Source organism: Hippocampus bargibanti, linkage group LG10 (assembly GCF_051943395.1).
Source record: "Hippocampus bargibanti isolate YZ-2025 linkage group LG10, ASM5194339v1, whole genome shotgun sequence".
Lineage (NCBI taxonomy): Eukaryota > Metazoa > Chordata > Actinopteri > Syngnathiformes > Syngnathidae > Hippocampus > Hippocampus bargibanti.
The window spans coordinates 3,595,860-3,610,329 of record NC_142743.1 but is presented as its reverse complement, the minus strand read 5'-3'; the positions used below and the strand labels follow the sequence as shown (position 1 = coordinate 3,610,329).

The 14,470-nt window shown below is 45.9% G+C and overlaps 1 protein-coding gene across 3 annotated transcripts; it reads left to right on the top strand.

Moving 5' to 3' along the window:
- Nucleotides 1-1,573: 1,573 nt before the first annotated feature.
- Nucleotides 1,574-12,343, top strand: sp2 (sp2 transcription factor). 3 transcript variants are annotated; one of them, XM_089007291.1, is made up of 8 exons: nt 1,574-1,654; nt 3,007-3,083; nt 3,589-4,311; nt 4,388-4,609; nt 6,227-6,527; nt 8,270-8,459; nt 9,521-9,714; nt 11,161-12,343. In XM_089007291.1, exons 1-8 carry the CDS (start codon nt 1,648-1,650, stop codon nt 11,259-11,261), a joined length of 1,815 nt encoding a protein of 604 aa, XP_088863417.1. In that variant the 5' UTR covers nt 1,574-1,647; the 3' UTR covers nt 11,262-12,343. The 3 variants fall into 3 exon arrangements, with proteins under 3 accessions (XP_088863417.1, XP_088863415.1, XP_088863416.1); XM_089007289.1 differs by lacking the exon at nt 1,574-1,654 and adding an exon at nt 1,664-1,938; XM_089007290.1 differs by lacking the exon at nt 1,574-1,654 and adding an exon at nt 1,664-2,598.
- The last annotated feature ends 2,127 nt before the right edge of the window (nt 12,344-14,470 follow it).

Genomic DNA, 14,470 nt, shown 5'->3' with positions numbered 1-14,470 from the left:
GCTTGTTTTTCTTGGTCACGATGGAAATGACTCCTCACATCGGGTCACTTGCTCACGCAAGTGACCGCGCACCGCGTGGCGCATCTTTTTCAGACGCCAACTCCTAATTTTTGCCGTCCTGTCCGGTGGTCGGGATGAATTTCTGACAGTGGCTAAAAATGGCCGCTTGGGTTTTCAGGCATGTTCAGTTGTGGTGTCACTAGCAAGGTCTATCAATAGCTATCTGACTAGCTAGCTCAATCGCTCGCTATCCTGCTACCTAGCTAGCTTGATCGCTAGTTATCTCACTAGCTAGCTTGATCGCGATTCAGCCCAATAAATAGCTAAGTAGAGTGATAGCTAGCTCAATCACCAGCTACCTCACTGGAAAGGTCTATCGATAGGTAGCTCGATCACTAGTTATATCACTAGCTAGCTTGATCATGAGCTAGCCCGATAGATGAGCATGGGATTTCGCAAGTTTGATTTGCTTTCGCGGTGCCAATAAAATGATATGGCGGGCCCAATTTGGCCCCCTGCTATGGGCCAGCTAGCTGAATAGAGAGATAGCTAGCTCGATCACTAGCTACCTCACTAGCAAGGTCGATCGATAGCAAGCTCAATTGCTACGTAGCCTGCTAACTAGGTAGCTCAATCGCTAGCTATCCTGCCACCTAGCTAGCTCGAACGCTAGTTATCTCACTAGCGAGCTTGCTCGCGAGCTAGCCAGATAGATTAGCATGGAATTTCACAAGTTTGATTTGCTTTGGCGGGCCAAATAAAATGACATGGTGGGCCTGAATTGGCCCCTTGGCCTGTACTTTGACACCATAATCTCAGGGATTAGTTTGCTCGATCACTAGCTACCTCACTAGCAAGGTCAATCGATAGCGAGCTCAATCACTAGGTGGCCTGCTACCTAGCTAGCTCGATCGCTAGTTATCTCACTAGCTAGCTCGATCGCTAGTTATCTCACTAGCTAGCTTGATTGCCAGCTATCCTGACAGATGAGCATGGAATTTCACGTTTGATTTGCATTCGCGGGCTGAATAAAATGATGTGGTGGGCCAAATTTGGAGGGCCGTGTGCCCGATGTCATAGTGTCACATTCCCGCATCATCGCCATGTTTGTGCGCTTCTTCCTGCCTGAAGCGGCCTGCCCAAATATGTTGGGTGTGCTAACTGAAATCAACTGAAATAATGCAATGAATAACCAATTATTGGGATTGGAACAGTGAAATAAAAAAAACATTTATTCTTACAATATTCTGACGATAACAATTTTTTTTCTCTTTCGTGATTACAGAATTTTTGAACTCGTTTGACGAATTGACCGACACCTTTGTTCGCACGAATTGGGACATTTCCCGTTGGGTGTTCGTCACGTCAATCAAACTTGACTCCGGCTCTAATAGGTCTTAAAATCAGGCAGAAAAAACGCCCACTGAAACCAATTTCTCTTGAACGCCATTGGTAGACGTCACCAATAGATCAAGGTCCCTCTCCAATTGGGTACAGTTACTCTCAATCATAGCATTGTTCAAATGCGATTGGCCAGTTTTGCCGCCACTCGAGTACCCTTGTGCGCTGATTGGCGAAAAAGGAAGCGGGTGGATTCCTCCCCGGGGCTCGCTGCGTTTCGAGGCTGTACGGACAGCGAATGTCGTCATGAGCGGTGGGTAGGAATTCAAACATTGGCGTTTATATTCCCCTTCTATTTGGTAAAACGTGAAATTTGCGTTTGGGCGCCGCGACGCGCCACCATTCGGCGGCCAGTGGACGCGTAATACAAGCAGGGCCGCGGCGGCTAACGTGAAGCCCGAAGGCGCCGCACTTCCTGAATTGGCTTTCCCTTTTCTCAATTGCTATCGAAGAGTTTAACTGGCTGACTACGCGGATGCTAGAGGCTTGCTCGCGGCTCCGAGCTAGCTTGAAGGATGTTAACCTGTTCAACTCACAGTTAGGTTAAAGTCACACGTAACCCCACCGGTGTCCCCCTCCTCAACCCGATTCCTCACCCTCGACATCGCCTCGTGTAACGGGGCTCGTTGTGGCCGTTAAAACTCAACTTGACGCCAATTGATCCATCTCGGATTAGCCGCTAGCTGTCTGCTAGCGGACCTGCTTCTACTTGTATTTGGATTCGTGCGCGTGCGCGCGCGGTAATGGCGCTTAACACAAACAAAACGGATCATCCAGCCGGACGATATTGGAAATATTACAAGTGAAAATGATAATACGCCGAAAGTGAATGGCAGTGAAGTCAATGTTAGAAGTGTCCATTTTCGGTGACTTGTAATAGATCACGTGGAATATTTGACGGCTCTGACGTATTTTTTCATTTTGCCGTCTCACCTTCAACCTTTTTCACAGTCTCATTTTATTCTTTGGCCATTTCCCACGTGATTCGATTAATGATGATCAATATACTTATACCGCCCCCTTCTCCATTTCGATCAATGTAGTACAGTAATCCCTCGTTTTTCACGACGAATGGACCAGCACCACCCGCGATAGACGAAAATCCGCTAAGTGGAGTTGTATAATAACAACCCACGTGATCAAACGGAGGGGAGGGTCCATGTGGCTGCCAACCATGTGATATGGTGCTGTCATTTGGTGAGCTCAGCGTGAAGAACCAGCTACAGCCATGTATAAAACCATTTGCCGTTTTATTTATTCATAACGTTTTTTCCCCTTAAAAAAAGCGTCATTGCAAACGTGAGTTTCACAATTTCCATGTAGTCCTTCACTGGCGGGCCACTCGTGCATGTCACTCGTAGGCCTAGTAGTGCTACGTCGGAATCAATCCACAGCTGCGAGTGTGTTGTGATATTACGACACGTCCAATAGAGGGTGCTGTTGGCCAGGAAATAACTCGTGACTTGAAAGGATACTGTCATTAAACTGTTCGAATTGTTACTACGAACGTGTGGATTCTTGATACCCTCATAAATGCCACAAAAGGTCTTGCTTGTGACACCCGATGGTTACATATTTGATGACGTTTGCTTGTGTGTGTTGTAGATTTCAAGGACAATATGGCCACCGTTGTCGCTGTCAGTCCCAGTGAATATCTCCAACCCTTGAGCGCCGCCACGCAGGTGAGGCCACCGCCGTTTTTGTGGTTTATGTCCAACAATTTGAAATTTGGGTTGGGAATTGAGCAAGCGTCATGCCACTTGACATGCTTGGTTTGCTTTGGCGGGCCGAATAAAATAATGTGTCGGGCCAGATTCGGCCCCCGGGCCTTGACTTGGAAACCTCTGTGGTAAGTGATTAGCCAGAAATCTGAATAAAAAGAGAGCAAGGTTGCTTGCTCGCTAGCTCGATCGCTGGCTACCTCGATCACTAGCTTGCTTGCTCGCTGGCTAGCTTGCTCACTGGCTAGCTTGCTAACTAGCTTGCTTGATGGCTAGCTTGCTAACTAGCTTGCTTGCTCTCTAGCTAGCTCAATTGGCGAGCATGGCACTTGACATGCTTGGTTTGCTTTGGCGGGCCGAATAAAATGAAGTGTCGGGCCCAATTTGGCCCTTGGGCCTTGACTTGGACACCGGTGTGGTAATGCATATTGCAACTTGTGAAAAAGGGCGGGTTTCCGTGTCGCAGGCAGAGGGCCAGCCGTCCCCGCTGGCCCTCCTGGCCGCCACCTGCAGTAAGATCGGACCCCCCGCCGCCCAGGCCCCCGCCGCCTCACAGCCGGCCGCGCCGCAGCCTCGCCGCCTCCTCCCCATCAAGCCCGCCCCCATCGCGCCGGCGCCCCCCAAGAACCTGGGCTTCCTGCAGGCCAAGGGCAACGTGATCCAGCTGCCGGCCGGCCTGGGCGGCGCCGCAGCCGGCAGCCCCATCGTGCTCACCATCCAGCCCGGGCCGGGCCGCCCCGCACCGGGCCCCCAGAGCCCTGCCAACATCCAGTACCAGGTCATGCCGCAGATCCCGGGCGCCCAGGCCATCCAGCTCATACCGGGCACCAACCAGGCCTTCGTCACCAGCCCCCCCGCGCCGGCCCAGGCGGCCGCCGCCCCCGTCGCCGCCCCCTTCCCGCCTCCGAAGACCGTCGCGATTAGACCGTCGCCCAAAACCACAAGGTCCAGCCTCGCCGCCGCCAACGTGGTGCAGCTGCCCGGCGGGCTCACGCTGCCGCTCAACGTGGCGACGGGGGAGGTGGGCGGGGCTCAGATCATCACGGAGACGGCAGCGACGGCGCTCCCCGTGGTGGGAAAGTCGCGACGCGGCAGGAAGAAGAAAATGGCAGCGGACGCTCAGCCTCCTTCGCCGCCCCCGGAGCCGATGGAAACCATCGTCATCGAAACGGCGGACAACATCATTCAGGTTAGCTTCCGGACGAGCGCCCGTAGCGGCATGTTCACGGACGGCCGGCGTGGTTTTTTGCACGTCCGCCCCGCAGGCGGGGAGCAACCTGCTGATCGTGCAGAGTCCCGGCCAGCCAGCGCTGGTTCAACAGGTCCAGCTGGTGTCCCCCAAGCAGGACCCTCCCGCCGTCCAGATCCCTCAGCAGGCCTTGAAGGTGGTGCAGGCCGCTTCCGCCTCGCTGCCGCCCGTCCCGCAGAGGCAGTCGCCCGCCACCTCCGGCCTGCAGGTGGCGTCACCCGACGCAACGCCGACGCAGGTGCGTAAACCCGACCACCTCGTTCGCTTTTCTCCAAGTCCCGATTGGCTGACGACACCGTCGAAACGAAATGATTTTGAACGCTGGGTGGCTTTTTTGTGTTGCAACCAAAATAATAATAATAATAATAAATGTCATTCATAAGCGCCTTTCAAAACTCTCAAGGTCACTTAACAATCACAGGATCGGTTTTTCTGCGGGTGAGCAGCGGCGGCCACATGGGCCAGCGTTCACTCACCCCGGAAGTAACTCAAAGAGATAGAAAGCTAGCTAGCCAGCCAACCGATAATAATAATAATAATAATAATTGATTGGCTAGCTAGCCAACAGATACCTAGCCAGCCAGCTAGATAGTGAATAGATAGCTAGCCAGATAGCTCGCGAGCCAGCCAGATAGCTAATGGATAGCAAATAGTTAGCAAATAATAATAATAATATACAGTGAGACCTCAACTTACAAACTTAATTGGTTCCCAGACAGTGTGTAAGGCGAAAAGTGTGTATCTCAAAAAAATAATTCCCATAGGAAACCATTAAAATGGGAATAATCCGTTCCCGGGTTTCCATAAAATATACTTTTCAACTAAATAAGCCTTAAAACTACACACAGCATACCTTATTCTATGTATAATAAATGTGCTATTGTATTGTAATGAAAGAAAGACGCTGCATTGTATCATAACGTCACTTGGCGTTGGAGGAAGAGAGGCGCATTACACGACTGTAATTAAAGAAATAATCTGTGCTGTAAAATAAAGTTTTATTTACCTTTTTGATGGTCATTGATGGCTTATGGAAGGAGAGTCACCTTCCGTAAGGACTGTTGGTAACTTAACCTCTGGTGCTGTTCGGTCGTGTGCTTCCGCCGAAGATCACTCCGCCAGCCGTGGTGGGTGTGTATTATGAAAATAGTGCTCATTATAAGGTTTAATTTTCATAAATTTGACGTTTGTAAGACAAAAAGTTTGGAAGTTGAGGTCTCACTGTAATACATATAATTTTTAAGCTCCTTTCAAAACTCAAGGTCACTTAAAAGTCACAGGATCGGTTTTTCTGCGGGTGAGCAGCGGCAGCCGCAGGCGCCAGCGTTCACTCAACCCGGAAGTAACTCAAATAGATAGAAAGCTAGCTAGCTAATAGATAGCTAGCCAGACAGCTAGCTAGATAGCCAGACAGCTAATGGATAGCTAGCGAGATAGCAAAGAGGTAGGTAGCATATGATTCAAATTGATAACTACGGCAGTTTAAGGCAAAAAAAAACACTACAAATGAAAAAATGTCCAAGGTTGGGTCTGTATGCCTCGTCAGATGAAGTGGCTCGGGCATCAGATTAGACGCCTCCCCGGTGAGGTGTTCCGAGCATGCTCACTGGCAGGCAGTAGACCGGCGACGCTGGAGAGACCATGTCACCCAGCTAGCCCGGTAACGCCTCATGATTTGCCCAGAAGAAGTGGTTGGGGAGATGGAACGGTGGTGTATGATTGACTACAAGTCCACTAGAGGGTAGCGTTAGCCAGGAACTAAGGCGTCGAAAAGGTGGTGAAGCGGTCCTGGCAGATTTCTGGTAAAGAAATCGCAGCTGAAGTGGCTTCTCATTCCGCGCCCACCTTCCCCCAGATCTTTTTTAAAACGGGAGCCGGCGAGTGGCGGTCAGTGCAACTCCAGGACGCCGTCTCCACGGCGACGACGCCTACCACTCCCGCAGCCGCCCCGGCCTCCTCGCCCCCTCCCGCCTCGGCGGCCAGGAAGACGCCGACGGGGGGCAGGAAGGAGCGCACCCTGGCCAAGATTGCACCGGCGGGCGGAATGATGGCGCTCAACGCCTCGCCGCTGCCGTCGACCACCCAGGCCGTGCAGACCATCAGCATCAACGGCGTCCAAGTGCAGGGCGTTCCCGTCACCATCACCAACGCCGGAGGTGCGCCGCCAACCCCCCGTTTAATAATAATAATAATAATAATAATAATAATAATACATTTCCTTTATAAGCGCATTTCAAAACTCTCAAGGTCACTTTATAGTCACAGGAAAAGTTATTTATCTGTGGGTGAGCAGCGGCAGCAACATGCGCCAGCGTTCACTCAACCCGGAAGTAACTCAAATAGATAGTAAGCTAGGTAGCAAATAGATAGCTATCTAGCAAATAGATGGCTAATAGCTAATAGTTAGCTAGCTAGCTATCTAGCTAATAATAATAATAGTAACAATAATAACAATACATTTCTTTTATCAGCGCATTTCAAAACTCAAGGTCACTTTGTAGTCACAGGATACGTTACGTTAGATAGCTCGCTAGATAGCTAATACATAGCTCATATTAATAATACTTTTCCTTTATGAGCGCAGTTCAAAATCTCAAGGTCACTTTATAGTCACAGGATGTTAGATAGCTATCTAGCTAGATAATATATAGCTAATAATAATAATAACAATAATACATTTCTTTTATAAGTGCAGTTCAAAATCTCAAGGTCACTTTATAGTCACAGGCAATGTTCCCTCGAAGCTGTGCGCGTGTTCAAACGCGCACTGCTTGCACATACTCAGCGCACAGGAACATCTTTGCAGTGCACAAAATAAAATAAAACAAACGCATTACTTAATATCTAATTTTAGAACTGATATAATCTAGTTAATTAGACCAATTATATATACTGTATATATGTTGTACCATTTTGCAATGTAATAATGCCGTACAGTTCACGTACGCTACGCAGACAATCGGAGCAGAACGGTGCGAATGTGCCCTCTCCATACACGCCGTTCAGTTTAGCTAGCTAACAACAGAGACGCAGATGCTAACCCCTTATGACAAAACGAACGGGCAGCGACGCATCCACTCATCAAGCCAAAGTAAAAAAAGAAATGTGTTTCTTTTAAGATGGAATGGCTGTCGGAGTATGTGAAAATAGAAGAACAAGTGGAGAAACTGAGTGAGATTTTTTCCTTTTCGAGTGAGAAAGGTTTACTCAGCAAAACATGTTGCTGTTACACATCTGATGTTGCTCGCAGTGGTCCTCAGTGTGTTCAGGGAGCTTGTGTGTCTGCTCAGACACATGAAAAATTAGAGAGAACATTGTTCACAGGATAAGTTAGCTAGCTAGCTAATAGATAGCTAATAATAATAATAATAATACTACATAATAATAATAATAATACATTTCCTTCATAGGCACATTTCAAAACTCTCAAGGTCACTTTAGAGTCACAGAATAAGTTAGCTAGCTAGAGTCACAGAATAAGTTAGCTAGCTAGCTAATAGATAGCTAATAATAATAATAACAATACATTTCCTTTATAAGCGCATTTCAAAACTCAAGGTCACTTTATAGTCACAGGAAAAGTTAGACAGCTACCTAGCTAATAGATAGCTAATAATTATAATACTAATACATTTCCTTTATAGGCGCATTACAAAACTCTCAAGGTCACTTTATAGTCACAGGTTAAGTTAGATAGCTATATAATGAATCATTTAATCGTTTACAATATATCATCACATGGTGAGGTCATCACACCCACACACACAAAAATAACTAATAAAAACGTGTTACCCCCCCGACCCACCCACCCGCCCCTCAAGATCCATACAGAGCCATCCTAGCGAGTTGACATTTAGCGATGCGCAAACGTGTTTGTGTTTTTTTTTTTTTTTGTCAGGCCAGCAGCATTTGACGGTACAGACCATGCAGGGCGGCGGCCTGCAGCTGGCGGGCGTGGCGGCGGCGGCGCACGGCCAGCCTGCCATCCACATGGACCAGACGCTCACCCTGGAACTTCCCGGCCACGCCGGCGAGAAGAAGAGACGCATGGCCTGCACCTGCCCCAACTGCAAAGACGCTGAGAAAAGGTACGTGTGGCAACTAGCGCGGGCTGCTAACATGCTAACATGGAGCCAGGCCATCCATCCCCTTGACTTTTCGTGACATTGAGTGTATTGGCTAACTAGCTATCTAGCTAGCTATCTGTTAGCTGGATAGCTATCTATCTGGCTAGCTATCTGTTGGCTATCTATTAGCTGTCTACTAGCTGGCTGGCTGGCTTTCTATATAGTTAGCTATCTGTTTTGAAAGGCGCTTATAAATGAAATGTATTATTGGTTTTTTTGTTATTATTATTATTATTAGCTATATAGCTATCTGGGTAGCTGGCTATCTAGGTAGCTATCTGTTGCCTATCTTTTGGCTATCAACTAGCTGGCTGGCTGGCTTTCTATCTATTTAGCTATCTATTAGCTATATAGCTATCTGGGTGGATGGCTAGGTAGCTATCTGTCGGCTATCTAGGAGCTGGCTAGCTAGCTTTCTCTCTATTAAACTTTCTATTGGCGATATGTCTATCTAGGTGGCTAGATAACTGTTGGCTATCTATTAGCTAGATACCAGCTGGTTAGATAGCTTCTATCTATATAACTATCTTTTAGCTATATAGCTATCTGGGTGGCTGGCTATCTAGGTAGCTATCTGTTGGCTATCTACGAGCTGGCTAGCTAGCTTTCTCTCTAGCTCTTTAGCTTTCTATTTGCTATATGGCTATCTAGTTGGCTAGCTAGCTGTTGGCTATCTATTAACTATGTACTTGCTAGCTGGCTGGCTGGCTTTCTATCTCTTTAGCTATGTATTAGCTATATAGCTATCTAGGTGGCTAGCTATCTGTTGGCTATTTATTAGCAATCTACTGGCTAGCTAGCTAGCTTTCTATCTATTTGAGTTACTTCCGGGTTGAGTGAACGCTGGCGCGTGTGGCTGCCGCTGCTCACCCACAGGAAAACTGATCCTGTGACTGTAAAGTGACCTTGAGAGTTTTGAAAGGCACTTAGAAATGAAATGCATTATTATTATTATTTTCTTTCTTAAAACGGCACGTTTGAGCGCGGCACTTTCTAACGCTGCCGCCCCTCGCCCTCTGCAGGCCGGGCGACGTGGGCAAGCGGAAGCACATCTGTCACTTTCCCAGCTGCGAGAAGACCTTCCGCAAGACCTCGCTGCTGCGCGCCCACGTCCGCCTGCACACGGGCGAGCGGCCCTTCGTCTGCAACTGGGTATTCTGCGGCAAGCGCTTCACACGCAGTGACGAGCTGCAGCGGCACGCCAGGACGCATACGGGTACGGCGCTTGCGCGCCCGCAACCTCACTCCACTCGCTTGATGGATTAGACAGCTAGCTAGATGGATATACAGCTAGCTAGATGTACATACGGCTAGCTAGATCGATATACAGCTAGCTACATGCATATAGACTGGCTAGATGCATGTAGACTGGCTAGCATCTAGCCAGTCTATATGCAGCTAGCTAGATAGTTATACAGCTAGCTAGATCATTATACAGCTAGCTAAATATCCAACTAGCTAGATGGATATAGACTGGCTAGATTGTTATACAGTTAGCTAGATGGATATACAGCTAGCTAGATGCATATACACCTAGCTATATGGATATACGGCTAGCTAGATGAGCATATAGAGAAGCTAAATGGGCATACAGACTAGCTAGATGGATATACGGCTAGCTAGATGGGCATATAGACTAGCTAGATGGGCATATAGAGAAACTAAATGGGCATACAGACTAGCTAGATGGATATACGGCTAGCGAGATGGATATACGGCTAGCTAGATGGATATACGGCTAGCTAGAAGGATATACGGCTAGCTAGATGGATATACGGCTAGCTAGATGGATATACGGCTAGCTAGATGGATTTACGGCTAGGTAGTAGGGTATACTGTATAGTGCCACTTAGCAGTTTTTTTGACAACGATACTAGTGCAGCGTGTTCTACCGGAAACAAATTCCTTGTGTGTCCTACATACTTGGCAATAAAGATGATTCTGATTCTGATTCTGATTCTGATACGGCTAGCTAGATGGGTATACGGCTAGCTAGATGGGTTACGGCTAGCTAGATGCATATGCGGCTAGCTAAATGCATAAACAGCTAGCTAGATGGATATACAGCCAGCTAGATGGGCATATAGACTAGCTAAATGGATCTACGCTTTATTATTATTATTATTTAACTCAATGGGTTGAGAAGTGGACCCCTATTAACAGAGTCGTTCACTTCAAAGAGACAGCTCTAAGATTTGGTTCGTTCGCAAACGACACATCACTAGTGTGTTAATAATAATACATTTTATTTCCAGGCGCTTTTCAAAACTCAGTTCACTTTACAGTCACAGGATAAGTTTTTCTGTGGGTGAGCAGCGGCAGCCACATGCGCCAGCGTTCACTCAACCCAAAATAACTCAAATAGATAAAAAGCCAGTTAGCTAGCTACCAAATAGCCAATACATAGCCAGCCAGCTAGCTAGCTAATAGAGAGTCAGACAGCCAGCTATATAGCTAATAGATAGCCAGCTAGCTAATAGATAGCTAGCCAGCTGGATAGATAACTATCGGATGGGGAAATTTGCAACCTACAGCAACAGCATTGAAAGGAGTAGTGCGTTGTGTTGGGCGCCATCTTGGACTTCTTAAATGTATTCATTGGTTGATTTATTAGTTTTTTTTGCTAATCTAAACTTGATGTGTGTGTTGTGTTTGTATGTAGGAGACAAACGCTTTGAGTGCAACCAGTGTCAGAAGCGCTTCATGAGGAGCGACCATCTCAACAAGCATTACAAGACCCACATCAACACCAAAAACCTGTAAGACTCCACACTTGAAAACCTGGACTTTGCTACTTGTCCCATAATGGGACACCGGTCCAGTCCGGTCCGCCTCCTTGTCCCCTACTACCCCCCCAAAAAACAACTCTTGGAGCTTGTCTCGCTCCCTGTACAAAGAAAAAGCAGACTGGGGAGAATCCCTCAACTTATTTATGACACCTTTTGGCATCCTCCAGTTTCTCTTATCCCAAAATGGCCGCCGTGCGCTTTCCTCTCCTCTCACGTTTTTCACCTTTTTTTTCACATTGCCATTTGCCGCTAACTTTGGCTAAGTTGACACCCCCGGAGTCTCCCATCGCCAAGGTGGTTGTCCGAAGGCCCCTTTCTGAATCATTGTTTTAGAATTCAAAGAGATTTGCAGTTGAGCTGAGTTCAGATCCTAAAAAAATGGAGGAAAGGAAGTCCTTTGCTGCCGGCTGTTTTCAAAGTAGCCGTTTTTAGCTGATCTGTTGACACCACCGTCAGTCGAGTACAGTGATACCTCAGCTTATGAACGCTTTAACTCACGAACGTTAAATTCGCGAGCATATAGTCTGGGCTGACAAACTAGTTTTCGGCGGACGAACCAAACCTCACGGCGCCACGGTGGCTGACAGACTAGTTTTACACACCCACTTTCTTTGAGTGCACTCAGTGCAGATGTGGTTTGTTATCAAGTGGTGTACTTTTGCTATTATGGGAGCAAAAAAGACCCCGCCACAGGCGAAGAAGACACAAAAGAAAATGACGGTCGTGGAGAAGAAGGAGATCATCGAAAAACACCAACGAGGTGTGCGTTTGTGTGACTTAGCGTCCCCGTACCAGTACGCTAAGTCAACCATTGCTATGTGTGGCTAAGGGTGTTTCCGTGTTGTCTAAGCAACTGTCTCAGGCAATAGAAGAGGTTGGAAAACTTCTGTTGATTTGGATGAACGAAAAGCAGCTAGCAGGGAATACTGTGAGTGAGGGTATTATCGCTGAGAAATTCACGGCAACCTCTCTCGGATATCAAGAGGCAACTACATCAACGACCATCACAAAAGTCAATAAAACGAGCATATTTGACAATAAAGCTGACTTTGACTTTGACTTATTATACAGTAGAGTTTATTTCTTTCATTACAATACAATAGCACATTTATTATACATAAAATAAGCTATATTCTGTAATTGTAAGGCTTATTCAGTAGAAAATGATGTTTTATGGGACCTGGGAACGGATTATTCTCATTTGAATGGTTTCTCATGGGAAATAATTATTTGGAAGACAAACTTTTCACCTTACAAACACTTTCTGGGAATCAATTAAGTTCGTAAGCTGAGGTATCACTGTATTATGTACATGGTTCCATACAACATTTCAAACCACTTTGTAAGCGAACCAATCACGTCGACCAATTGGCGCCACAATTGCACCGTGAGAAGCAACCTTGGGGAGAGCGTGAAAGGAGCGTCGGAGCTCTTGTTGCCCCTTTTGTGCACACCTGTTTTCAGAGAGGAGCACTTTGGCCCCCGTGAAAGGGGTGCGCAAAAGGAGACGTCATCGACATGATTTATGTTTTTCCACTTCCCTCAATGCTGTAGTGAAGGAGAAAGGCTGTACAGTGTGTGGAAATAGATGGCGTGACATTGTATATTTGCTTCATGACTGCGTTGTAAAAGATCTCTAGAGAGCCTTTTTCTATAAGAAGAAAAATAAAAGATGCCTTAGACCGCTATTTAAAATAAGCTTTCTTGGTCTTTTAATTTATCTTTGTTGCTAACCTCACATGTTTGACCGGTTTCCAAATGTACATTGAATATTCATCGTTTCGTATTCAACACATTTCCCCAAGTCAGGAAACCAGCAGTTTATTTTATACTGTGTATAAATAAATAAGAATATATCAAAGTCATATGTGGTGAAACTTTTTTTCTTTGTTTCATGAAAGCTCTTTCGTTTGAAATACAAATGATGAAAACAAAAATCTGGTGTCTTCGAGAATAGTGACCGACACATTTTCTCCAAAGGCGGGTGATTATTTTTACTTAAAGGACAACCGGCGCCTTTGGACAAGTTGTGTCCAAAATTTGTAAAATGACTTCAAATGACTTCTACTGAGCGTATTTTACAAAGATTCCACCGCATATAGCTATATTCTACGTTTTAAGACTCGCGCTGAATATTCAGGAAGTCTTTTTTTGAGTTGGTGACGATTCCTGACGTTACGACAGGAACGCCCCTGACCGAGAAAGGACACACAGTGTATTTTGGGTACTTTGTTTGGTCTGAAAACTTTGTGTTGATTCATTTTGATGGTGAAATTAGAAGGAAAACACATAAATAATGCAATGGTGAATCGTGTGTTGCACCAAGACAACTAAATTGATATTCGCTGACACTAATTCCCAGCAGAAAAATCAGCCCATTTCCAACGGAGCTTCGGCGCCATCTTCTGCATGTTCTGGGTGCTACACATCAGTCCTGACACCTCAAAATGACCCGGAAAGACTTCTTTAATCGATTGCAAACATTTATTCTTTCCTCTTCAGAACTATTTGAATCATATTCATAACTGGATGAGTAACAAGAAAGCATATTCTCCAAATCTGAAGCCATTGTTGATTCTCCAGCAAGGCAAGACGTTTTGGCATGGCGTCAAGAACAAGGGGGCGGGACCTTCTGAAAATCATTTTGAAGTAGTTTTGGGAGACTAAGTCATTTTTATTGATGTTTTTCATTTGACTAAAAATATCAACCCGCGTGTTTTATGTATTTTAAATGCTATAAAACGTTTTTCTGATGTCAGTTAGGAAACAAAAAAATGGTGTTGGTTGTCCTTTAATTTCACCGTTTTGTTTGTTTTTTTTCACGACCATTTTTGTTCAATTCGACATAGTTTCTCAGCGTTTTGTGTAGGTTGTACCCATTCTAAATAGGTTCGAAATTTCGCTCTCTCAAATGCCAATAAGCGGCGGGGAAAAAATTAAAATCGGGTGAGTCTTCGGGTGATGGCTTCACGCTGAATAATGACGCCATCGGTAAGCGACAGATTTCCTCCAAAGAACGACGATTATTTACTTCACTTTAATGTATTTTTTTACATTTCACGACCATTTTGGTTCAATTCGACATAGTGTATGTTGTACCCATTACTTAACTACTTAATTTCAACTATATATATTTTTTAATTTCACCACCATTTTTGTCCAACATAGTTTCTAAACATTTTT